The following is a 25,477-nucleotide window of genomic DNA, read 5'->3' on the forward strand; positions in this document are numbered from 1 at the left end:
ACCTAATGCTGACGAGGACTTCTGACTCTCAGTGCTCCTTGCACTGCCTCCCAGCGGTCTCCCAGCGCCTGGGATGTGCTCCTAAGTGGGTGATGCAAACAGGGGGCGCTCCAGAGCAACAGCAAGGACTGTGGCTTGTGAGCTTGGTTTTTGCCGTGTCTCCCATCAGAATCCTTTTGCCTGTCCAAGCTCTGCTTGGAGTGGGAAGTCCAAGATCCCCCTTTCCGGTCAAACCACCCCTGACACTGGCAATGTTAATTTTGGGGACAGATTTTAGTTGTTCAGTGTTATGAGGGTCAGGCCCACAGAAGAGAGACAGCCCATCTCACTCTTGGAGATTTACCCTCACCACTTCTTTCTTGACTTCATCATTAAATCAATAATAATGATGAGTAGGAATTTGAGTGGGATTTTTCCTGATGCCCCAGAAATGGCAGCAAGGGCCCAAAACAGAGGCTGAAGGTGCTAAGTTCCCCATCTTCTAAAGAGAGCTGCCAACAGGCAAAGCCAGGCATCTCCCTTAGGGCTTCCTCAAAGGCCTGCTACCCCCAACCATCACCCAGCCCTCCTCCTTCCTGGGATGTAACAGAGACCGGGGGAGGAAAGGTGGAAAGGATCCCATCCTGAGTGGCTCAGAGGGTGGAGGAACCACAGGAAGGGGGTCTGGCTGCAAGAAGTCCCCAGTGACATCTGCCTGGGCAGTGGACTCACTGGCTTGTCCCTGAGCCTCTTGGGAGGCCCACGGAGCACCTTGGGCCAGGCCATTGGCCGTGGAGGAGCCTGATGCGCCCCTGCTGGGTGGATGGAGTATGTGGTTTTCACTCTGTGGGCCAGGTGGGCGCTGGGAAGGGTGGTCAGGCTGGAGCTGGCCTGCTGAAGTCCAGCCCTGAGCTCGGACCAGGCAGTGACGCTGTGCTTCTCCAGGCAGGAGTGGGGTGGGGTGGGGTGGGGTGGAGCCAGAGCTCCTGGTTGGGAATCCACATGGTGTGGCAGGACACCGAGGTCCTCCCAGAGCCCACCCGGATGCTGTCCTAGGAGGCAGCCAGCGTTTGCAGGCCTGTCACCGTGAGGGCTTCCGGAGCTGCCACACACAAGGAGGGGCCACGTCTGTGGCCCAGAACAAGAATCGGACCCCATCTCACCCCAGCTGGAATGGGAGGAGATGTGGAGGACCTGAGTAGGCATCCCTGTCCCACTCTGTCTTGAGCCACAAGCCTGAGAAACGAGAGAAGACCGGGCGTAAAGAGGATGACAGATTGGAGTAGTAAACCCTTCTGCACTTGACTTTGAATAACGGAAAATGACCAGAAGACCCTGAGGTCTACTCAAACTGCACTGAGCCATGGCATCACGGGGGAGTTTGATAGAGCAGTGGAAGGCAGGGACTTTTAAATTTTGTTTCATTTTTATACCCCATTGACTTCAGACTGCTCAGTAGGCTAGAGAGAAGTAATCATGATGGTAACCATAGCTGCCATTGACAGAGAATTTTTTACTATGCTGGGGGCTGAACGCTTTAGGTGCATTAATTCATTTAGTTTTCGCTACAACCCAAGAGGCTGGCAATGTGTCCTCTGCTGTAGAGACGGAAGCTCGGGCTCAGAGAAGCAGCAGGATCTAACACTTGGTCGTTAGCGGTAGAGCAGGCCCTGGGGAGGCTTCTGGGAGCCCAGCCCACACGTCGGCCATTTCAAAGCCATGCTTCCTTCTCCCAGTCTGGGGGCTGGGGGTTTGGGGGACACGGGCCAGTCTGGAAGGTCACTTCCAATGTGGGTCGAGACTATCTCAGAAAAATGGCCTTCATGTCCCCTCTCTCTGGACTGACCAAGTCCCAGGGAGGCCCCTGACACCACCCCCTGCACCCCTCCCCTTGCCCTGTGGTCAGCTGGAGCTGCAGGAGAGGGAGGAAGAAGCAGAGAAGGCAGGGGCTGGGGAGGGGAGGGCTCTGAGCAGGGCCTTGAACTGGAAGGAAGAGGGCAGGTGAGGGGCGCCCACAGGCCCCGTTAAGCAGCTCCTGCTCCCTCTGCCTGGCTGCCTCCAGCTCAGCTGAGTGTGCGGCTTGCTTAATGAAGTTAATGAAGTTGCTTTTGTTGGGCTTCGGGGAAATAAACAAGCGCACGAAGGCCGGAATCCGTAGCTCGGTGCCGAGGGGAGAGGGCTGGGGAGCCACCACGCTTTCCGTTTTCTTGGGGTGAAGGGGCAGGGGTGTTTGAGCCACCGGAAGCTCTGTGGGTGGGGTTTGGGCCTTGGAAGGAGAGAAAGATGAGAAGAAAAAGGAGCGGACGTTAGAGGAAGAGGGTGTTGAAAGTGACATTAACGGGGAGAACCCAGAAGTCATTTTGAGGAAGAGACCTGGAGGAGGACACTGCTGTGACTTCTGTTTGCCCATCACCACTGCCTGGCCCAGCGATGGAGGGTGCATGGGCCACCAGGCCCCGCAGGAGTGCACAGCTGCCCACCCTTAGCCCGTTCGCGGACAGGGAGAGGGGAGGGGAGCAGCCCTTTAAGGAGTGTTTCCAGGAAGGAGCCCAGGAGGAGAGAACGCGAGCAAGGAACTCCTGGAGCCGCGGGGTCCGGTGGTCACAATGGGCGCCAGGGCCTGAGCCCTCCTCAGGGCTTTCATGACGAGAGGAAGGAGAGACTTAGTGTGAGTCCCATATGCTTCTTTCGCTGCTGGCTTCCTCCCCCTTGAATATTCTTCCCTCTCCCCACGCTTCTCCTCCCCATTTTTCCATCCACCTACACTCCCCCAGGTCTTGCCATTTCCCTTCTCTCCTGTTTGCTCCTCTGTTATCACCCCATCATTTCAACCCTATATTAGATTCTCCTCTCTCTCTCTCTCTCTCTCTCTCTCTCTCTCTCTCTCTCTCTCTCTCTCTCTCTCTCACTCTCTCTCCACCCTCCCTCTCTCCTAGGCCAGCACCTAGCAAAGGTTCTCAAGTTGCACATTAGAATCACACCTGGACCCTTTAAGAAATCCCAAGGCCCACCCTGCACCTGAGACTGACTAACTGGAGTCTCTGCGTGGGGTCCAGGTGTCAGTATGGTAAGAGCTCCCATGTGTGGCCAAGTTTGAGGAGCACTGCTCAAGGGAAGACCCTCCTGGTGGAGGCAAGCGTCAGCTCCCCCCGCCCCCACTCCAACCCACCTGCCCTCTCCCGCTGGGGTTTGGATCAGGCGGGACTCTGCAACCTGAACCAGCCTCCTAGCTCCAGGGAAGTGACTTAAGGACAGGACTTGGGGCCCAGGGCGCTCTTTGCTACCTCCAGTTGCCCCCCTTAGGCAGAGGCAGAGGCATGGGCTGTGGCTTGGTGTGAATTTTTCTTGGCTGAGGGGTCTCAGCAGCCCTGGGAGTACGGGGCTGTGACCCAGTTCTCCAGCTCCAGACGTGGCCGTGACCTGGCTGGCCAGGGCGGCAGAGTTCTGCTCCCTATCAGCCCAGCAATCTAGGACTCCTCGGAAAGGTTTCCCTGATGCAGGCTGGAGAATGACTTGGGTTATCCTAGGTTCATCGACCGGGTCTGGAATGACCTAAATTGGCAGGACAATACCCTTAAAAAGACAGTCTTCTAGATTTTGGAGAGGAAAATCTCAGGGTGTGCTGCAAAGCTTTAGGCTACAATGGGAAGCGACTGTCTTGGGAATTTAAAGACTTAAGACTCAACATGGCTTTATTCTTTCTCTTGGCCATATTCCCTGAGTCCTGGGTTGGGTGCCGAGCCAAGGATGAACCAGTCAGGCACACTCCTGGCCCCTCAGAGCTCGCAGCCCATGACTTCCAGGTAAAAGCAAAGTGGGCAGATGAGATCCCTCGACCCTCCACCCCGAGGGCTCAGCAGGCCGTTGTCCCTCTTTGTTCTGGGTCCATCTCCCCACTAGACTGAGCCCCACCCCCCCAGGGCAAGTGGCCACAGGCTCTGGAATCAGACGAACTTGGGTTCACGTGACCCTGAAGTGGCTACTTATCACCTGGGATGATGCCCACCAGGGCGTTACAGCCCCACGCAAAGCTCTCAGCCCGTCCTGCCACATGCCGAGCGCAGCAAGGAGCAGCTGCTTTTCTTACTCTTCCTGCAAGCGCTATTGTCATCTGGCCGCTCCTGTGGGGTCTGGCCACACGGGGCCTGGCTTAGAGCCAAACTGGCTTGATGTGGGTCTGCTGTGGCCCGTCCTGTTTCTCCAGGGCAGGGCTGCTGCTGGCTGCTGGCCTGGCAAAGCCTCTCTCTCTCTCTCTCTCTCTCTCTCTCTCTCTCTCTTTCTCTCTCTCCCCCTCTCCCCAGCAGATCTCAGGTTCCAGCCTCTGGGAAAGGAGACACCGCATCCAGGCTGTTTCCACCCATTGTTGTCGGGAGCATTGTTTTCCTTCCTCCCACTCGGCCCAGCCTGCAGCAGCCCCTCGCATCCTTGTCTGAGTAGAGGCAGGGCTTTGCTTTCCTGTCTTTTATTTCTTTTTTCAGCCATGCAACCATGCTGCAAGGCACGCGGAGCAAGGCGTATGTCCCCATTTCACAGAAGGGGATCCCGAGGCCCAGAGAGGCTGAGTGGCCAGCCCAGGGTCACAGAGCTGACCGATACCTCAGTGAGGACTGGAGCCCAGGGCTCATGACTCGCAGCCAGTGCTTTGTACCAGAGAGCTGGTTCCAAGGGCCATGGGCACAGTACGGACGAGAAAAGGGGTTTCTGGGAAGCCACGAGGCCTGCAGAGGTTTTGTGAGGAGCAGCGGAGGTTCCTTTCCAAGCTTGTTCTGGGGCCACTGACAGGCTGGTTCCTTCGGGGCCAGCCGGGAAGTTCAGGATTTGTCCGCTCCAGGCTGGGGAGACAGGCGCAAGCCTGGGTGCAGCTCCCCTGGGCCCTCCCTGAGCAGGGGCGGGAGGCTGGCCTCTCCTGCTTTGTGGGGTGTGCACTCCTGACCGGTGGTGGTCAGGTGTGGCCACTTCCCAGAGGGAGAAATGGAAGCGGCGGGAGGTGGTGGGGTGGGGGAGGTGGGGGAGAGACTCCCACCCAACAAAGCCTCACGGGGTGGCCAGGCCCAGGAGTAGCTACATCCAGAGGAGGCTTCAAATCAAACCTGGGAGTGAACTTTGAACCCTGGCTTTGCCACTCAGCTCTGCCACGGGGGGGGGGGGGGGGGGGCAGGGCGGAGGGGAAGGGGGCAGGGGGAGACTCGTGTTCTTGGAGCCTGCGCTTCATCCTCTGCAGGTGGAGGTTGGGTGGGGAGGACTCGCTCAGGAAGCAGCTCAGTGCTGCTGCTGGAAGCTGCGGTCATGATCCTCTGATGGCTGTTGTGGGCTGGGGGGGAGTGCCGGAGGGTCCTGAGCGCCCCAAGTCGTTTAGCATCCTTTCCCTCATTCCACTGAGTGCCAGGGTGACAACCAGTGACTCCCCTGTCCGCCCCTGGGTGAGCAGGACCTTCCCCAGGTGAGAACCGCTTCTCCCCATCTCGGGGCTCCCCTCTGACAGTGGCACGTGCTTTTGCTCATGCCTCCTTGGCTGCCGCCCCCTCCCTGGTCTCTCCGCACTGGCACAGGGCTCCCCGTGCCCAAGTCCCTGCACGAATCTTCCTGTGCTGCTGAGCCTGGGGCCTGGCACACACTAGTGCTAGAACGCGGTCCCGTGCTGGGGGCCGCATGGACGGACTCTCCAGCTGCCCAAGCCAGGGAGCACTGGGAAGGACACGGTGATTAACTTCGAATGTCATGTATACCTGGGGCTCAGGTGTCCCAGGCGCAGTTAATGGAACGGAGTGGCAGTGCCCTTGGAGGGGCATCAGGTTGCTCACTGGCTGGAGGCCTGGGTGGACATGTCCCCTGGGAGACTTGGTGAGGGGGAGGGAGTCGGGTGCTTCGCCTGACCAACTGCAGGCAGAGGCCCAGGGGAGGCAGGACTGCGGGAGAGTGGGCCAGACAGCCTGCATCTTCACCAACCAGCCGCTTCCTCTGGGGGCCCCGATTGAGGAAAGAAGGAGAGGAAGAGGATGGACAGGTTGTGTAGTGGGGCATGCCTGAGGCCAAGACAACTGGCTGAGTACCCAGCAGTGGGTCTATAGGCACAATAATCCCTCATTTTGTGAATCATTTTACCAAGAGACTTCATAGCATCAGCATCCCCATTTGACAGATGTGGGTACCGAGGCTGAGAAACAGAGGCAGAAATTCACACCCCCAGGAAGGAGGGAAGGCCAGAGCAGAAGTCTCCTGGGAGAAGGCACAGCCTGGGGCTGTAGTGATGAATGGTTGCTCCAGAGCCCGGGTGAGAAGGTCACGGTGAGAAGGTTGCGGCCTTGCTCCCTGGGGCCTGTAGCTCTGGGCCTATGGACACGATTGTGGGATGGGCCCAGGGTGAGGAGGAGACAGAGGTTCCGAGTGGCCCCTCAGAATGGTGTCTGCTCAGCTAAATGCCAGCCGCAGAGGGAACAGTCTGCCATAGGCCCTTCCAAGTCCAAACCCAGCCAGACGTAAGCGCTAGAGCCTGGGAAGGAGGGGTGAGCTCCTAGTATAATGGGGGATCACATCAGAGCTTCTGCTTTGTGCTAAGATGGTGACTTGAGACTGTTGGTTCTTGCCCCAAAGTCAACCTGGAGACATTGCAGAAGCAAGAGGGAAACATGGATTCCAGGAAACAGCAAACAAATCGGTAAACAAATCAGAGAAGCCAGGGAGACGGAGGGCTGTTTGACTGTGTGGGCGGATGGAGGCTGACCCTGGGCCGGGGTGAATGGAAGCGGCGGTGGGAGAACGGGTCAGAGGAAATCTTTGTCCCTCCTGCCCTTACCTCTCCCCGGCATTACCTCGGGGCGCTCACTGCTTGCTCCTTAACGGATAAAGTTGGGACAACAGCCTTGTTGGGATGGGAATTGATGAAAATAGGTGTTGACAGACCAGCTGCTCATACCTTCTCTCAGTGAACCCACACAGCTAGTTTGTTAAAGACCTAGACTGCCTTCTGTCAACCATGTTTCTCCTTAAAGGCTCAGAGATGAGGCCCCGACTCTCTCTGGTGACTGGGGCCCTTCTGATGCTCATCCCACCCATCAACCCCTAGAAACAGACACAAACAGCCTTTGAAGACTTGTGACCAACAGAGTAGCTGACCCCAGAGGGACGTGAACAGGCAAGTAGAGCGTCACTTGGAGAGGCCCCCTCCTACAAGGGAGACAACACGCTGAACAGATATGCCCGCTGGAGCAGGGTCATGAGAACCAACGGACCATAAAGAAATATATTAGCAGTGAAACAAGGACAAGGAATCATAAAGAAGAACAAGTTAGCAAACTTGGAAGATCCATTTGAAGAACTCCCTCAGAAGACAGCAGGAAAAGTTAGACCAAAAAATATAAAAGCTAAGAAATCACAGCTAGAAATAGAAGTACTGACATCTGATAATAGGGGCTGGCCAAGGAGAGAATTATATAAAAACGGAATGGGAGGAATATTTGAAAAAAAATAATGGAGATAGAATTTTCTATAATAAACGAAGGATAAAAGGGCTCACAAAATAGTGCAAAACAGGAAAGATAAGGAAATGTAAAATAAGAAGCATTATAATAAAATTTAAGAATATCAAAGATAAAGGGATTACACTTTTTTTCCCAGAGAGAAAGCAAATGTCATCCATAAAGTGACAAGAATCAGATGGCCATCAGCCTTCTCAATAGCAGCATGGGATGATATTTTTGAGGTTGTGAAAGAACTCTGAACCCAGAGTTTTATATCTAGTGAAACTCATTCAAATTGGAAGAAATAAGAAAAAATATTCTCAGAGTTATAAAGCTTTAAGTATGTTACACAAAGTCCCAAACTAAATGCTTTTGGAGGAAGCACTTGAATAAGAAGAAAAACAAGTCCAAAGGGAGAGAATATTTATTTATTTATTTATTTATTTATTTATTTATTTATTTATTCAAGCTATCAATTGGGATACATAATCATTTACTCGGGTAACTACCTTGAAAACAAAAATAGAATGTATAACTTTTCAAACTAACAGAAGAAAACACAATTTATTCAATGGAAAGCTGGAAAGGAGAGAAAAGCAAGCAAACAAAAGTACAGTAAATGAAAAATATAAAATAAGATGGTGGTAGAAATAAGCCTTGTAACAATCACAATAGATGTAAATGGATGAAACTAATCAAGTAAAACTCAAAGACTCTCATATTGGGTATAAAAATAAGGTCTAGTAATACATGCCCCAAGAAGACACACTTGTATTTAAAAACACAGAAATATTAAAAATAAAAGATGATAAAAATATGACAAGAAAATAAAAGTGTTGAAAAGATATACCAGGCAAATGAACCAAAATAAGTTGAGATAGCAATCCTAGTAATGGACAAAATAGAAATTAATGTAAAACACATCCCAAGAGACAAAAAGGGATATTAAATAATGGTAAAAGGAAAAATAGACAAGAAGATACAGCCACCGTGAGCATATAGGCAACCAGTAAGAGTTTCAAAATACATCAAGCAACAACTGATGGAACTGCAGAGAGAAATATATAAATCAACAATTATAATTAGAGGTTCTATTACAGTCAGTTTTGAAAATGATAGATCAAGCAGAGAAAAGCAAGCAGAAAATAGAATAACCTAACTGATAAGCCTGAGCTTGTATAAAATAACATACGCGTCAGCTTATATTGCACTATATAGAGAACCTTACACTGAACACATTCTGTTTAAGCTGAGGAAGCATTTATGACCATGAATTAGGTCATAACAGAAGTCTCAATAAATTCCATAGAATTAATAGCATATAACTATGTGCTTGGATAGTAATGCAATAAAACTAGAATTAAAGAGCTAAAACATCATATGTATTTGGAAACTAAATAACATATAACTCTTGGGTGTAAAAATCATGAGGGTGGGGTGGGAGAGGTCAATGAGGGAAAAAGGAGACATATATAATATTTTCAACAATAAAGATTAAAAACAAAAAAAGAAAGGAAATCATAGGGGAATGTAAGAAATATTTAAAACTGAATAATAATGAAAGCACTACCTACAGGGGGAGTGTGTAAGTGAAATGTGTAGGGTGACCAACCCATCCTGGTTTGACCAGGACTGTTCCACGTTTGGCTCTGAAAGTCTGTGTCCCAGGCAAACCAGGATGGTGCTCACCCTCATATGTGTTGGGTGTGTCCCATGGAGCACTGTGCAGCAGGTAGAAGCAACAGGTTGGCATAGCCAAAAGGATGGAACTTAACTGTGGTGCTCAGTGAAACAAAATATATAACACAGCACCATTTAAGTAAACATAAATTATATGCTCACAAAACAGTGATAATCTTGTAAGAGCACCCAGGAAACCAAGAGATACTCATTAAGCACATTAGAATGGTTGTATATGGAGGGAAGGAATCCTATCTAATAAAGAGTAATATGCAAATTAACCATCACTCCACTACACCCACAAGCCACACCCATAAGCCACGCCCACCAGCCAATCAGGAGCAAATATGCAAATAAACTCAACCAAGATGGCTACCACCACAGAGAGCAGAAGGGAGGCTTGTGTTTCCCTAGCAATGGAGGAAGCCAAGCTTTCCGCCTGCCCTTGCCGGCCTAGGCCTCCACTCAAGGCTACAAAGTTTCAATGATAGAAGATACATAAATCCAAACAGAAATGGCGGCAGCCACAGAGCTGGAAAGAGCAGGAGGCTAGGGTTGCCCCTGGCAATGGGGGAAGCCAAGCTTTCCACACACCCTGGCCTGCCCAGGCCACCGCTTAAGGCTACAAAGTTTCAATTATAGAAGATACATAAACCCCATCAGAAATGGCTGCCGCCACAGAGCAAGCAGAAGGCTTGGCTCCGCTCCAGGCTACAAAGTTTTAATTGTAGAAGATAAATAAACCCCAGATACCAGGGCCTCCGCTTGGGTCACCAGGGGGCATGGCCAGCCTGCAAACCACCACAGGCCCCTCACCTAGGCCATCCCACACCCCAAGGGAACCCCCACCCTGATCCGGGACACCCTTCAGAGCAAACCAGCTGGCCCCCACCCGTGCACCAGGCCTCTATCCTATCTAATAAAAGAGTAATATGCAGATTGACTATCACTCCAACACACAAGATGGCTGCCCCTATGTGGTCAAAGATCCTGCCCCCATGTGAACACAAGATGGCCACCACAAGATGGCCAGCAGGGGAGGGCAGTTGGGAGGGATCAGGCCTGCAAGGGAGGGCAGTTGGGGGCAATCAAGCCTGCAGGGGAGGGCAGTTAGGGGTGACCAAGCCGGCAGAGGAGGGAAGTTGGGGGCAACCAGGCTGGCAGGGGAGCAGTTAGGCATCAATCAGGCTGGCAGGGGAGTGGTTAGGGGGTGATCAGGCTGGCAGGCAGAAGCGGTTAGGGGCAATCAGGAAGGCAGGCAGGCAAGCAGTTGGGAGCCAGCAGTCCTGGATTGTGAGAGGCATCCCAGATTGGAGAGGGTGCAGGCTGGGCTGAGGGACACCCCCCCCCCCCATGCACGAATTTCGTGCACTGGGCCTCTAGTGTGGGGATAAAAGAATGCACACATACATACATGCAGACATGCATAAAAACAAGAGTGGGCCTTGAGGGACCAATGAGACAATGGGCCATACACGAGGAGAAAATGTAACCCTCTGAGCCTGAGATTCAAAAGGGAAAAAAATGCTTTCCTGGGAGACCGTGGGAAGGGCACCCCAGCTCCTAGAGAGAAAGGGGTGAGGTTTCTGTGAGGCTGGCTTTGCTGGAAGGCAGGTGGGTTAGCCTGGGCCCTCCACAAACCCAGGGAACTCCGGGAGCAAAGCCCCTCCCCTAGGCCTGCTGGGCCCTGAGCTGAGGCTCACTTTGAGGCCTTCCGCACCAGTGGGCCCTTTTCCAGAGAGAACCAGAGGCCCTGCCTGGCAGCAGGCGGGGGTCAGCGGCCCTCATGGGCTCTCTTGGGCAGCAGTGCCTGAATGGGGCCTGAGGGACGGGGGATGGGAGTGGGGGCAGGGGGAGCAGAGGGAGGCTCCCTCCCAGGAAGCAAACTGGAGAAAGGAGCCCTGAGCAAACCGGCCTCCCAGGATTTGGGGCCAGCGCACCCCCAGGAGGCAGGGAGGTACTGTTCCCCTCTGGGCGCAGGGCTTGAGCTGCCCCTGCGAGAATCCTACCTCATCGAAGTCGGCCACATCCTCGCAGTTCTCCAGGACCCGGGAGTGGAAGGACTGCCCTGCGGGGGGAAGAGGAGAGTTTAGAGTCAGACCTCCCTGGACGAGAAGCTTGGGGTTGGACCTCTCGACCTGAAAGTCGTCATGACAACACCGGGGACCTCACGTCTGTTGGGGCAGTTCCCACAGGGTCTGTCTGACCTCAGCAGCCTCGTGAGGCAGGCAGATCAATGGCCGGCTGGCCTTGAGCTGCATTTTACAAACGGGTAACTAAATTCAAGAAGGCACAAGGCTGATTAGATGTGTGGGGAGGGGCTAATGAGGATAATGAGGAAGAGGCTATAAAGCAGAAGCTACAGGCACAGAAAATAGATGTGAAGTAGACGGATGGGAAAGAAAGACTCTTTAGCACTAGCCGGGGACAAAACAAACACCGAAAAAGAAAAACCTCAACCACAAACCGTGAGGCAGCCAGGGGAGAAGAGGGGAGCAGGAGACGCGATGCCTGAGCTTCTTTTAATTTCCCCCACGGGTAACAGGCAATATACACGAGAGTCAGGTGAGCATGTCTGGGAGCTGGGGGTGCCCCCAGGACCTGCCCTCTGAATGACCAAAGGCCTCTCATGCTAGAAGGTCACAATGAGCTTCGGATGTGGCTGTGCTCAGGGGTCTCCCGGAGTGAAAATTAAGCAACTCAGTGGATGGGGGTGGGGGACCGTCCAAGGCCGTGCCCGGGTTCCAGCATGAAAGCCTGCCCTATTTGCGTGTTTCCAATCGCCTGTTAGAGAGGATGCGAAACGCAGTAAAATCAGCCGTTGCAGGATTTACACACGAGGGCTGTTTCAAAAGGCAATAAAACCTCGTTGCCGTAAGCCCCGGAGATTTAAATGTGGTGAATACTGTCAAACAGACTGAGTTAAATTTTACCTCTAGATATTTTTTTAAAGAAAGGATTTGCTGAAACAAATCAAACCAATCCTACAGAAACAGCGGAAAGGCCAATTTACCAAGAAAACAGAAAGCCTGAGGGATTTGCAGAAAGCTGCCTTTTAGGGGGTTTGTATAAACAGTGGCAGGGATCATTCCAGGGGGGCCTTTCTATTCACTGGGACAGAGCCAGGGGGACCTCTGCCTCCGCTCCCCAGTTACCAGTGGGGACTGCTAACCCCACCTTTCTTTTCAAGTGCATTTCCACTTAGCATCCACTGCCCTCAACACCATTCTGTTGAAATTCAGCTCCATTTTAAATGGCTTTGAGACAAAATGCTTTAAAATCCCAATATCCAATTACCTTTCTTGCCACAGAGAAGACTGGGAATAAGGCCTGAGAGAAAGAAAATCGCCTGTTCTCCGCGGTGGAGAGGCGTTCGTGGGCAGAGAGAGACCATTAGATGGGAAATTAAACAGCATCCTCCTCCCTGCGGAGGCAGCTGCTCGTGGGGTAGCTGAGCCGCTCAGTTTGAAATGAACTCCCGAGTCAATACATGAATTTGGACAGCGGGACACCAGCTGTACCCAAATGGAGGGGCTCAGGAGTCCAACGCTGAACAGACGTTACTTGTATGTCATTGGCCACTTTCAAATGTCTGGACTGCAGCCACCCTCCGAGATGAAGGTGAGCTCAGCTCTTGTCTCCGTGCAGGAGGGAAGGCTAGCCTTTCGTGGGGGCGTGACTTAAGGGGACAAAGCATCCCATCTGCACCAAACAGCTCCCTCTTGCAGACAGTTTACCTTGCTAGAGCCAGACCTTGAGCAAAGGCAGGCATGTAGGGACTGGGCTTTTGGCCTATGCACATTCATTCATTCATTCATTCAATCCCGCATTCATTCCCGCCTACTCCTGCAGTGTCAGCACAGCCATGGGGCCCTGGAGGAGGGTGGGGCGGGCTGCACAATGAGTTGGACTGGGGATGCTGCCTGAAGGAGACTATTACAATCCAGAAAGGGGATAGGCCAGACATATGAAAGGCTACTTACTGTCTGAGGCAAAATGTGCTCCTTGGCACGCAAAAGGTGTAAATAAAGTGACAACACAGGGAAAGGAGAACTGGCCTCCACCTCGCAGATCGAGGAGGTGTTGGAGAGGCCTGGGCTTTTACAGGGGAAGGTTGATGGATCTAGCTCTGCAGAGAGATTGGGGAGGAGCGGGAGAGAAGGGGCATCCAGGTGGAGGGAACAGTGTGAGCCAAGTTTGGAAGTGTGGAGCAGAGAATGGGCACAGGGCAGCGGAGTGGGACACAGGGCAGGTGAGTTCTGATGGGGGAGGTAAAATGAGGAGGGTCTCCCCTCAGGAAGCGGTCACAGAAAGAAGACCCTGGGGCTGGGGCGTCCTGAGAGAGCACAGGTTGTGGTGCATCTAAAGGGGAAGGTCCTGAGGACGGGGACATCATGGTTCTGCTCAGGACCTGGCGCTGTGGCCTCTATCCGTGCCATTACTCTGTTCCCAGCGCGAGCTAGATATAGAGTGGAGCACCCCGCCTGTCACTCAGACTTGTCACTGTTATTCCCCTTTGTTACTTAAAATCAGCAAAACCTCACTGTCAGCACTGGCTGGGACCGACTCTAGGAAGGGTCCCTCATCAAGCGCCCCATCTCCAGCTGTAACATCCCCCAATCAGCTCGCCTCTGCTCCTCCAGCAGCTCAGGAGCGGCGGCCCCGCTGTGAGTTCGTTCTCCCAGTTCAGACCCGCCTGTCCCTCTCGGAAGGCCAGCTACCCCCACGAGCGCCGGGAAGCAGGGCCCAGGCATCCCTGTGCGCAGATAAAGAGCCACGGCCTAGGCAGGTTTGGGGCCTGGTGCCGCCGCTCAGGGCGGAAGGAAGCAGGGACGGGGGGCTGGCTGTTCAACCCCCCAAGGTCATCGTCTGTAAACTGGGACGGTTATCCTGGACCAGCCTGCATCCTGGAGCCACAGTGAGGACCAGCAAGAGACTGCCCCTGTGAGAGTCTGAGGAAAGCATCCCTTACAGGCACGAGGGGCCTGTGGGTACTGGTAAGGCTCAGTGGCCAGCCTGCCCGAGTCCAAACCCCAGCTCGGCCACGTGCTGGCCACGAGCCCTGGAAGGAGCTAGCCTCGCTTTGCCGTAGTTACCTCACCTAGAAACGGAGGAGACGCGAGTGCTCACGCTCCTGGAGCATTGTTCGTCACCCATTAAGAAAAGGCGATTATTCTACTAATGAGTCCTTTAGGTAGTTATCTATGTTTTAACTATAAAAATGGTCTCCTCTATTATAAATCACTTTTTGTAGAGTATTTTTAGTAGTCTATAATCAGGAACAATTTTCTTCCTCGTCTTACATAATATTTTTCAAGTTTTAGGTATTTTAGGTGTGATTAGCTCTTTTTTTTTTTTTAACTAGATAAAATGTATGTTCACTGCTCTTAAGTGCACAAACCGATGTATTTCGGTAAATGCATATTCATTACACACTCAAGATACAGTTTTTCATCAATCAAATCAAATCAAATCAAATAGTGTGACTCCTCCAACTTCCTTCTCCATTTTCAAATTGCTTTGTTTCTCCTAGATTCTTTGCATGTCCATATAAATTTTAAAATAATTTTCAATTTCTACAAAATAGCCTGATGTGACTTTTATTGGGATGGGGTTCAGCCTGTAGGTCAATGTGCGTGGAACTGACATTTGAACGTGCTGAGTCCTCCAGCCCATGAACATCATATGTGTTCTATGTATCTGGGTTTCTTTTATTTCTCTCAGCATTTTTTTTTTCTTTTAGTGTGAAGGCCTTTCATGTCTTCAGTGAAATTCATTTCTCAATGTTCGGTGCTTTCTATGCTATTATAAAAGTAATTGCTTTGTAATTTCTATGTTCCAACTGGTTGGTTTCTATAGAAATATAGTTTTTGTATATTAAGCTTAGATTCTAAAACCTTGCTAAATCCGCTCGTGAATTGTGGTAACTTTTATGTAGGATCCTTAGAATTTTCTAATAACCCATTAGTTTTTTGTGTGTGTGTGAAAAGGAGCCATTTTAGTCCTTGCTTTCCAATCTGGGTTTTTCCCCCCGTGCCTTATGGCTAGAACTCTGGTACAATGTTAGGCAGAAGTACTGAGAGTGGACAACCTGCCTTGCTTCGTGATCCTAATGTTCAATATTTCAGGATTAAGTATGTTATTATTTGGATATTTTTGTCCTTTCCTTTATAAAGATTGAGGAAGTTCTCTGTTCTTAGTTTTCTGAGAGCTCTTATCATGAATGGGTGTCGGGTTTTGTCAAATACCTTATCTGTGTCTCTTGGTGGTTTTTTTCTTGTGTTGTGTTATTCTTGTAAACTACCCTGGCATTCCTCAGGATAAAACTCACTTGTCATGCTCCTGGCTCCATCGGTGGCCTTACTGACCACCCAAGTAACCTGGTACAAGTTTCAGAGGCGCCCATATCCTGCCCTCTCGCTCACTTCCAACCCCAGAGCTGCCACCCCCTTTCTGAACTCACGTCACCCCTTCTCTCCAAACCCACAGCCTTGCCCACTGAGGCACAGCTCCCTGCCAGTGCCACTGCCCAGCTTCCTCCTTGGGCTCTGGCCTGCGGTCCTGACCTCCAGAATGTTCTTTCCGAAACCATATCTTTCCATCCCATTCTCTGGCTAAGAGCTTTGGGACTCCCACTGAAGTTCAAAGCAAAGTTCAAATGCCAGTGTGACCCTCTATGTTTGGGCCCCAGGCTCCCTTCCACCCCATTCCCACCCCAACTGCAGCAAGCGTTCCCTAAACCCCAAACAGGCCTCCTCACCTTTGCAGCTGTAGTGATATGAACCTCTCTGCCTGGAGTGGGTATTCTTGGGAGTTTTGTCCCCCAAGAAGGAAATGCTGTTCTCTCTCCAGGGCCAGCTTTAACAGCCCATCTCCCACGGTAAAACCTATCCCCTGGGCCCGTGAACTTTGCCAGCTTCATCTGCTTGGCCCCAGGGAGACGGACTTTGAGTGCCCCGCTCTCACCTCCAGTCACATGTGCCTCTCTGCCATCTCTTCCTAAGCACCTCTCTCACCTTCTCAGGTGCCTCCCAGACCTCCCGGCCACGGGCTTCCCTGCTGCATGCTGCCCTGCACCTGTTCCTCCCTTTCCAGAGTTCTTCACGCTCGCAGTGACTTGTGCAATGACTGTCTTCCCCCTGAGGGCAGGGACCCTGTCAGTCTCATTTATTGCTGTCGCCCCAGTGCCTAGACTAGCACCTGGCACTTAGCTGGCCCTCAATGGGTCTTACTGCCTAGGACCTAGGTGAATAAAAGGATGAGCGAATGAGTGATTAAATACTTGACTTACCACACACATTGAAATGTAGCTTTTCATGGGTTGGAAGAAACATATGACATTGACAATTAGAAATTTGATCACTGATTGAATATTTGATAGTATTAAACAAAATGGTTAATTCTTTAGCAGTAAAATACCGGTAATATGTGGATTTTGCAGGGGTGTTTTGAGTCTTATGTCTTTTATAACTATGTACTGAATATTTATAGATGAAATGGTATGGTGCTTGGGATTTGCTTCCAAATAATTAGGGGTGTGGGAGTAGGATGGGGTACCAATGAAACAAGATTAGCTAGGAGTGGATGGTTGTTAAAGATTGTATGGGGAGAACGTGAGGCCATTATACTATTTTCTCTATTCTTGTATATATCTGAGGTTTTCCATTATGAAAAGTTAACAATTTGAAAAAAAACGGATGAGACCCAGGGATGCGAGCAGGTGGGAGGAATGCAGATGTTATGTTCTCAGGAAAGGCGGATAAGATAACCGGGCTCCGCAATTCAGGGAAATTATTTGCAATTCGGTTTTTGAGCACATTTCCAGCGGCATTTTTGCCAAAGGCCTTTGTAGCGGAAGGCAGTTCTATGGTCATTTCCATATCAAAAAAGCACTGTCTCATCCAAGCAGAAGCCTGGAGAATTTTCAGCAGCTCTGCTGCTTTCTCAGGTCGGCATCAGCTTGCTCTGGGCGGGAGGAGGGACAATCACCACGGGGGCTTCAGGCAGAGAAGGTCCCACTCCCTGCACCCCGTGGTGAGGGGCTTGTGTGTGCTGGGAAGGGTGGAGGATGTGGGCACAACCCTCAGAGAAACAGCAAAAGCTCGGAGCGGTGTCCGCAGATGGCAGAGGCTGTCCAAAGCTCCCCTCTATCTGCAGCCCACCCTCCCACGTCCTCCCGGAGAGGCCCAGGGGGATCTCAGCTCTGGGGGTGCTGAGAGCCTCTGCCTCCTCCACCAGGGATGGCAGAGACGCCTTCAGATAGAAGTCACATTATTAGCACCAAGAAGAGAGCTCCCCCATGTTAATGGGGAAAATAAATCTAGTTTGGAATCTGAAATGGTCCTCGCGGCCAGGAGTTAGGAGAATCTTGTCCCCCACCCCCTTCCCTGGCCTGATGCTCCTTTCCTAGCTCGTCTCCTCTCCACCCACGTCCCGCAGCCTCTCCTCCAGACAAACCTAGTGGCTTCCCAGTCATCATACTTATCTGCGATGTTCATCCTCTGGCCTCTGGGCCTGTCAGTCCCTTACCCAGAATGGCTTCACCTCCCACGACAACCGACAACCTTCCTCACCCCTCCTTCTGCATCTCCGTGAGGGCAAGCATTATTCACAACCCAGCTTAAGTGCGTCCTCCTCCCCTCCTCTTCCTCGGCCCCTTGAATGAAGCCTTCCTGGTGTCTGGAGCAGGAAGTAAGCTGCCATCCGCTGAACGCGTTGCAATGTCCGCCCTACCCCTAAGCACACCTTGGCCCTCCCGGGCCTAGAAATGTTTCTCCACCAGGTCTGCACCCGTTTCTTCTCCCCTGCCAGACGGTGAGTCCCTGGGTTGCCTGTGAAGTCGCACCCTGTACCCTGGGCTGCACACAGCAATGCTCAGAGAGTGACCAGTCAGAGGCCCAATGGGGCAGCCCCTTTGCTTCCACCCGCGGGCCTGAGCGGGACTCCTGTTTGCTGACGTCAGCCTCCCTCTGGGGCCCCCGAAGATCCCCTGGGCTGGGAGATCGATGGGGGAAACCTGGGCCAGAGCTCTGATTCTTGGCTCGTGAGGCCTCTTCCAGTCCCTGATGACCCTTAGATAAAAACGGGGACGGGGGTCACAGTTGGGAAACAGAAACTAAGAGTGCCAGAGCCACAGTAGAAGAACTGAAACCCGCTAACGCGTGGATGCCTCAGAGACGTTTGGTGTTCATTCCGATGACCAGGCCCAGGGATCCGGGCGGGCTCATCGGGATGGCATCGGGATGGGAAGATCGGATACCTGTCCTGAAGGTGCTGGGGTGCTAGTGCAGCCTGCAGAGCTGGGTGTTTCTCAAACACAAATGTGCTCGCTGGTCTGTGCCAGGAGCACCCTGCAGGACTGCAAAGGCAGGGAAGGCCTCACAGAGGAGGTGACCTCAGAGCTGGGCTTTGAAGGGTGAACACAAGTTACGGGAGTCCTCAAGGGGGAGGGTCAGGGGGCCACACCAGGCAGAGGAAATAGGACGTCTCAAGGCCTGGAGATGTCTGCTGGGGATGACAGGAAGGTCCGTGTAGTGGGAACACGGTGGGGTGGGATGGGGAGAAGAGAAAGAAGGAACAATCAGCTGGGCCCAGGGGAAAGCCTTGATAAAGCAAAACTTTGTGCCAATAACCGGCTCAGGTGAATTACGTGGAGATCAGATCCAGCCTCCGGACAGCACCCATCTCACACATCAAATCCCCAAACCCGGGGTTTGGGCAGGGAAGCTCGGGGATGGAGAGTGAAGGGAGGTCACGGTTCCCTGACAGCCCCGGGGGCCCTCAGGTCTGGATGGAGCGGAACCCTGGGCAGAAGGCTGGGCCAGAGGACCCAGAGCCCCACCCACCTTGCGTTCTGTGGCTCTGATCGCTGCGGAGAATTATTTCAGGAGTGGTAAAAAGACAGACCCTAAGCTAACACTGCATCCCCTGAGTAGCAATCTGTGGTCAGGATGGCTCCTTCTCAGACAGCCTGCACCTGCTTCTGGCTGCGGGGCTCTGCGTTAAATGGGGACCGTTGTCTCATCTTATTTATGGAAACTGAGGCCCTAAGGCCCTGTGGCCTGCGTGTCTGACCAGACCAGGGCCCGGGCCTTCTGGGTCTCCTACCTTGACCTTGCAGGACAGGGGCTGTGTTTTCTTCACTCCCAGGGTTTGTCCACAAACATCAGCACGGCCAGGGAGTGAGTGAATAAGGGCAGGAGCAGGTTAAGAGCGGCCGGGGCAGTCAGAGCTAAGGGCTAGACACTGAGCTGGGTGGTGAGTGCTGAGTGGCTCGATAGTGGGGTGGCCGACTGACCTGGGGTGGCAGGAGGGGTGGTCAGGGACAACGCTGGTGCAGACGCAGCCCACCTGGGGTCCCAGGGACAGTCTGCCTCAAGGAGGACGGGAATGGCTGCCTTACAAACACACCAGTCATTTCAATGCTCTTTCCCCCAACTCCTCCATACCCGCTGTTTCGCTGAGGCAACCTGGTGAGGGGGGGGTGGTGTTACCATCATGCCCATGTTATAGATGAGGAAACCGAGGACCAGGGAGGAAACAGAAGTAGCAGAACCCATGGAGAACTTAAGGATCCTGGCCCTATATCTAGAGTTTTCTCCACTATAGCCCCATAAACTCCCTCCTAAGTGCCCGGGTGGTACAGCACAGCACAGAAAGGCATTTATTTCAACCGGCTCATCTGATCTATGGGGCCACGGCCAACAGGCCCACCTCAGCCAGGGCTCTCTCACTCGTGGGATTAGAACCTCTGACTATTCACCCGTTTCTCATTTCTCCCTGTAGCACACAGGGTGTCCCAAGAAATGTATACATACTTTGACTAATTATTAACTCCAATGGATTAAATCTGAAAAGAAAGAAACATCAATTGTGCTATCAGGGAAAAAAAAGAGTGTGTATACATTTTTGGGGGGATACCCTGTCTTTGCTTGACACCAGTAGTTGTGTGTGCCAGATGCCTTGGAACATTCTAGAGTGGGTCGATCCCTCCGAATTATTGTTACTGTCGGTCTTTGGAGTTTCTACTTGTTGTCAACAGTGCTGGCTGCAGCAGGTGATTGGCTGAGGCATCCCTGGTTGTTAGGGATCTTTCTGGAAACCTGCTCGCCATCTGCCTCTTCCTGCTGCCCAGCCGCCTTCCACAGAGCCCCGCTAGGCCCCTGCTGCAGAGATGGAGCTTGGACGTGGATTTCTCCACTCGGTCCACAGGCTGCAACGAGGCTAACCCCTGTGCGGTCCATTGAGGCTGACGGGCCAGCCCCACAGCTCAAAGGAAAAGGTGGGACCATGCAGGTCTCTTTGCTGACACCCTTGGTTCCTCAGCCTGTACATGGGACTGGTCTGTGCATCCTGGGACTGTCCTGTCATAGGCGTAACAGCATAGCAGCCTGCAGCCAAAGGGCCCAACACGGCGCTGGCCGTCCGGCACAGGGACGCGTTTCACAGATGAAAGGACATGTTGCTTTTTCTAAAGCCAGCCAAGCCGGCAGGTGGCACGCGGAGAATCCGGGGTGCTGCGGAGAAGGCAGCCGCTGGGCTGGTATGGGAAGCAGCAGGCGGCCCAGCCCCCCTCTCTTCTCCCTGCTGCCAGCAGAGACTCTGTGAACCCCTCCACCGCTGCCCGTCCCCATGCCCAGGGCTGGCCTGCCTGAGAGGGTGATGGGGGGCGCGGGGCAGCTGCTGGAGAGTTCCGGGGAAGGCTGCCCGCGTCTCACCTCTCCCTCCTGACACAGGTGCTCACGCTCACTCTGTTCTCATAGCTCTTCCCTGACACCCCCATCCCCTTGGAACCTGTCTTCTCCCACATTTCAGCTCCGCTCCCAGCGGGCATCCTGTCCCCTCTGCCTCCTCCCTTTGCTCCCTCCTCTCGGTCCCTGAGGTTTCAGCCGAGGTGTCACCTCCTCCGGGAAGCCTTCCCTGATCACTAGCCTGGGCCAGGGTGCTGCTTCTGCAGCGTGCCGGCTGCACGTGTCCCCACCCTTGTCGTATCGTACACCTGTCCCATTTGTCTGCCCGCTGGTCCCTGCTCCCCCGGATGTGGGCTCCTTGAGGGCAGGGCCTGGGTCATGCTGGGCCCCCAGCCTTAGCACATGGATGATAATAAATGGTCGCTGGATGCCCGAGTGGGAAGGAGGCGGAAAGAGAACTGGCAGCGGGGAGACAAGAGGGGCTCACAGGGTTCCTGCCCCTGGATAGATCTGCAGGAAGCCAGCAGAAGCCCCATCATGCCCAGCCCCAGGGAGCTACTGGCCACTGGTTTCTAGGAGCCACCCTGGGTCTGCCAGGCTGCAAACCCCACCCCCACCCCATGCCCAAGGAAACCAACCTTCTGGAGGGAGAGGGAGAGCAAGAGAGGGCTGGGGAGGCTCTGCAGGGCTGGGGACCCTCAGCCCTGGGTCCCCTAAGTCCTCACTTCTGCTTCCCCAGGACCCCTTGCAGTCCGAGGGCTGTGCATGGCACCTGGCACTGGCACACTGGCAAGTGCAGGGAGAGACAGGCACAGATACAGACAGGAAAACACGGGGGTCACTGATTTTTAAGAGATCACAATGGCCAGTCAGGCCAGGGGCAGATGGCTGCCCGTGAAAAGCCTCCTAGCCCCAACCCTTGCTCGAACTTTTCCCACCCACCCTCCCGCCCTGCCCCATCCCTGCCAGCCCAGAGCAGAGTCCTCCTGAGACAGGGGCTTCCCTACCTCGGAAAGTCACTTTGGCGATCCGGTCGCCCCTGCCCCGCAGCTCCGAGACGGTCTTGAGGTGGACGAGCAGGGCCATGCTGGTGTGCAGAGCCTGGGCACTGCCAGGCGGGAGCAGCTGGGAAGGAGCGAGCCCAGGAGCGTGGCTCGCACGCCTCCCTCCTCTCTGCCGCTGCCTCCTCCCTCCGTGCCCCCTCCGATGCTGCCCACAGAGACCAAGGCAACAGAGCCGAGCTGCTCCTTCCAGAGACTCCACTCACAGAGACTCAGCCCTGCCAGCTCCCGCCCCTCCAAGTTGTCAGCCCAGCGTGCATCTGTGTGTGTGTGTGTGTGTGTGTGTGTGTGTGTGTGTGTGTGTGTTGTGCACCCAGCGTGCAGCCCGGGGATGCAGACAGAGTTGGAATTCATTATTCAGCAGCCGCCGGCTCCCAGATAAAGCCCTGTCCAGCTCCAGGTGTCTCCTCCTAGTTCCTGGGGCACAGCTGCCTGCCCACGCCTCAGTGGGGCTCTGCCTTACCCTGCTAGGCGAGCTCTTCTGCCACCAGGAGTGGGCAGAGGGGAGTGGGCGTGAATGTGAAAGGATGGGCATGTGGCGGGGGTGCCCGCACCCCTAGGGAAGAGGGAACTTCATGATCTGTGTGCACAGGAAGCGGGGATGTTGCATTGGTGTTTCAGGGTGATCCATGCCACCCCCTGCCCCCAGTCAAGTTGGCCACCAGGGTCACTGGTGCCCACGAGGCTCAGGGGGCCTGATGGGCCAAGCCTGGCTGCTCTGAGTGGGTCATATTGTGCCACGTGGAAATTCTAACCCAGGGCTCCCCAGCCGGAAAAATCAGTATCTACCAGACAACATCCCATTTGTGCTTGGTGGCTGGTCCCCTAGAAATGCGAGCCCTAAGAGAGGAAGAAAAAGTACTTCCTCACCTGTTCTCACAGAGACTGTGCCCCCACGAGGCTGGGTCCTGACCCCCTTGCCCTGGGATCACTGGATCTGGGAGGATGGAGGAGCCTTTGGAGCCAGGCTAAGCATGATTGCAGGTGCGTGGCTATGAAGGCTTCAGAAGCTCAAGCTCCACTAAGGGCAATGCTTACGGTCCAGGGCAATGACCTAGCCCCATCCTCGGGGCCTGGGGATGAAGAGGCCTGGAGTGGGAGTGAGGTGGGCTGGAGCAGATGCTGGGCCGGGGTGGGGGGGGGAATTTCTAAGGGCCAAAGGAGAACTGCCCCCTCCTTTCTTCCAGCAGCAACCTGAGGAGGGACTCGGGGAAAGGGACCCTGGGGACTGAGATCCCGGAACCTGCAGCCTTTGCAGGCCCAGCTGCACCCGTGCTCTTACTGTTTGCTCTGCACAAAATGCCCCATCCCCCCTCCGCACCAGGGCTCACTCAGCGTGTCCACTCCTGGAAGTGCTTCTGCACCTGCACCCGTCCCCAGGCTGCGTTAGGGTCCTCTGTGCTGCCTCTGCCCCTCCCATCTCCCCCTTCACTGGGCTGCTCCACTAACCTCCCCTGCTGGCGGGGAGACCCCAGGGCCCTGTCTCTTTGGAGCCCCGGGGCCTGGCATGGGATCGGTGTATAGCAGGAGGCCCAGTGAATGTTGGCAGGATAAGAGAGGGAGCCTGGTGATTTCTGTGGACCGGAGTTGAAGATTCAGAAAGGGAAGCGTTGCATTTTCACAGCATGCTAACAAGCGACTGGTTACTCCCTTTCAATGCAACAGCCCAAGTGATCTGCAGGATGGCCACGAGCCTCCTTCCCTCCTTCTAGGTGCTTCCTCGCTACTTTGACGTATTATTCTTTTTCTATTTATGTTCTATTTCCTTTTCCTTCTTTTCTCCCCCATTTCCCACTCTCCTTTTTCACCTTTATCTAACCATATTGAATCAAAGAATATCTTAGTATAGTGCATTTATCAAATACAAGTAAATGTCTACATTTAAAAAGAGATAAATTTAATGTCTCTTTATTTAAAAAAAAACAACAACACTAAATTGACTGGCATGTTCCCTTCATGAGGTCATCCGGAGATCTGTGTTTGTAAGGTTTGGTGCCAGGTGACAGGGAAAAACCCATCTCCTCCCTAGGCTCCCTGGAGGTTCTCTCTTGAAGGGGGTGAGTTTCATGAGGCCTCCAAGGAACCTGTGTATCTCTGGGGAAAAGCCCATGAGCTTGCCCTAGGCAAGGCATTAAGCCAGTGATGGCGAACCTATGACACGCGTGTCAGCACTGACACGCGTAGCCATTTCTGATGACACGCGGCCGCTGAGGTGGCCGCATGCCGAGGATGAAACATTTGCTGCTCCTGAGGATGAAACATTTGTGACTAGAGTCTTGGAGTTAGTTTTTTCCTCAAAGTGACACACTACCTGAGTTATGCTCAGTTTTTTGGCGAAGTTTGACACACCAAGCTCAAAAGGTTGACCATCACTGCATTAAGCTTTGCTGAACCTCAGTTTCCATATCTGTAAAATGGTCCCACCGGCCAGTTCCACCCTGCCAACCCATGGCATCCTTGAGCTGAGCCAGCTGAGCCTTCTGAAATCCGAGTCAGATCCCACTTTTAATTTCCACTCTCCTCTTATCCATGTCGGTAACTCTTAATATAAAATATACTCAACCAACATGTACTGAACCCCTTCTAGGACCAGGCCCTGGGGATTCGGGGATGAATATGATACAGCGCTGGACCTCAAGCTTATATAAGAGAGAGATGGACTTAGTCCGCGGACCACTGGTGGTCCCTGAGGTCCGAAAGGTTGGCGACCGCCGGACTAGGACACAGTCACGTAGACACAGGGTGATGGGTCCATGGGCAGAGGAAGCTCAGAAGCCAAGAATGGGGAAGGGAGTGGACACTTGACCTTGTCCTGGGGTTGGGTGGTGATGGGTCATCAGAAGCACCTTCCTGGAGTATGGCACACCTCCACGGAGGGCTGTTCTTTTGCAGCTTTCATAAAATGTGTTCTTCCTGGAGCCCAGGCTCTGCACAGAGAACTTAGAAATACAGCTGTGGCTGCAGTGGGACGGTGCGTGAAGATTCCTCCCACCTCGTTTGCAACCACTCATTCCCCTCGGTTCCTTCTCCTCCCCAGACCTCAGTCTTCCTGCTTCTTGCGACTCACGGAAGCCATGGCTCCCCCAGTCCCACTGTTATCTGTCAGAGACAGCTTGAGGATCCTGGCTGCGCCTGTGAGCTCATTAGCGTCTGTGGGCCTCATCCGCTGCCATTCACGGAGCCAAACTGTGAAGATAACACTTCCCTCCACAGAGGAAATGAGAGTGTGAAGGACAAGTGTGAATGGCAGCCCATTCTTGCTGATGCCAGGACTCGCCCCGGGTTGCTGGGGAAGCAGGTCCAAGTTCCAAGCAGCAGGAGCTGTGACCATACCCTGGCCCTCCATGAAAGACCGAAGGCTTCTCCCTACCCCCACATGGCCCAGGGCTGGGGTCCGGGTAAGGGGAAACCCGGCTGTGGGGCGCCAGACAGTTCCAGGGAGGAGGCATTGCTGCAGAGGACCCTCACCAAGCCTTCCCACGGCAAGCAGCCAGCTCCATAGACCCGGGCCAGACTGAGCTGCGGAACTGGGGGCAAATGTGAACCACACACTCCGCCCTTTCCACCATTTGCTTTTTGTCCCTATAAACCGCTCTCGTGGAGTATTTGA

At 53.4% G+C, this 25,477-nt stretch overlaps 1 protein-coding gene across 5 annotated transcripts in view; it reads right to left on the bottom strand.

The window, feature by feature from the left end:
- Positions 1-21,892, bottom strand: part of OTOF (otoferlin) — a 72,126-nt gene extending 50,234 nt beyond the window's left edge. For all 5 annotated transcript variants that reach the window (XM_008162342.2, XM_008162343.2, XM_028140271.2 and 2 more), the window contains exons 1-2: positions 21,814-21,892; positions 11,126-11,184 (exon numbers count right to left, since the gene is read on the bottom strand). In XM_008162342.2, coding sequence (XP_008160564.2) covers positions 11,126-11,184; positions 21,814-21,892 — 138 coding nt within the window. The remainder of the gene's footprint in view (positions 1-11,125; positions 11,185-21,813) is intronic.
- Positions 21,893-25,477: the final 3,585 nt, after the last annotated feature.

The sequence above is a fragment of the Eptesicus fuscus genome, chromosome 16, assembly GCF_027574615.1.
Source record: "Eptesicus fuscus isolate TK198812 chromosome 16, DD_ASM_mEF_20220401, whole genome shotgun sequence".
NCBI classification, from domain to species: domain Eukaryota; kingdom Metazoa; phylum Chordata; class Mammalia; order Chiroptera; family Vespertilionidae; genus Eptesicus; species Eptesicus fuscus.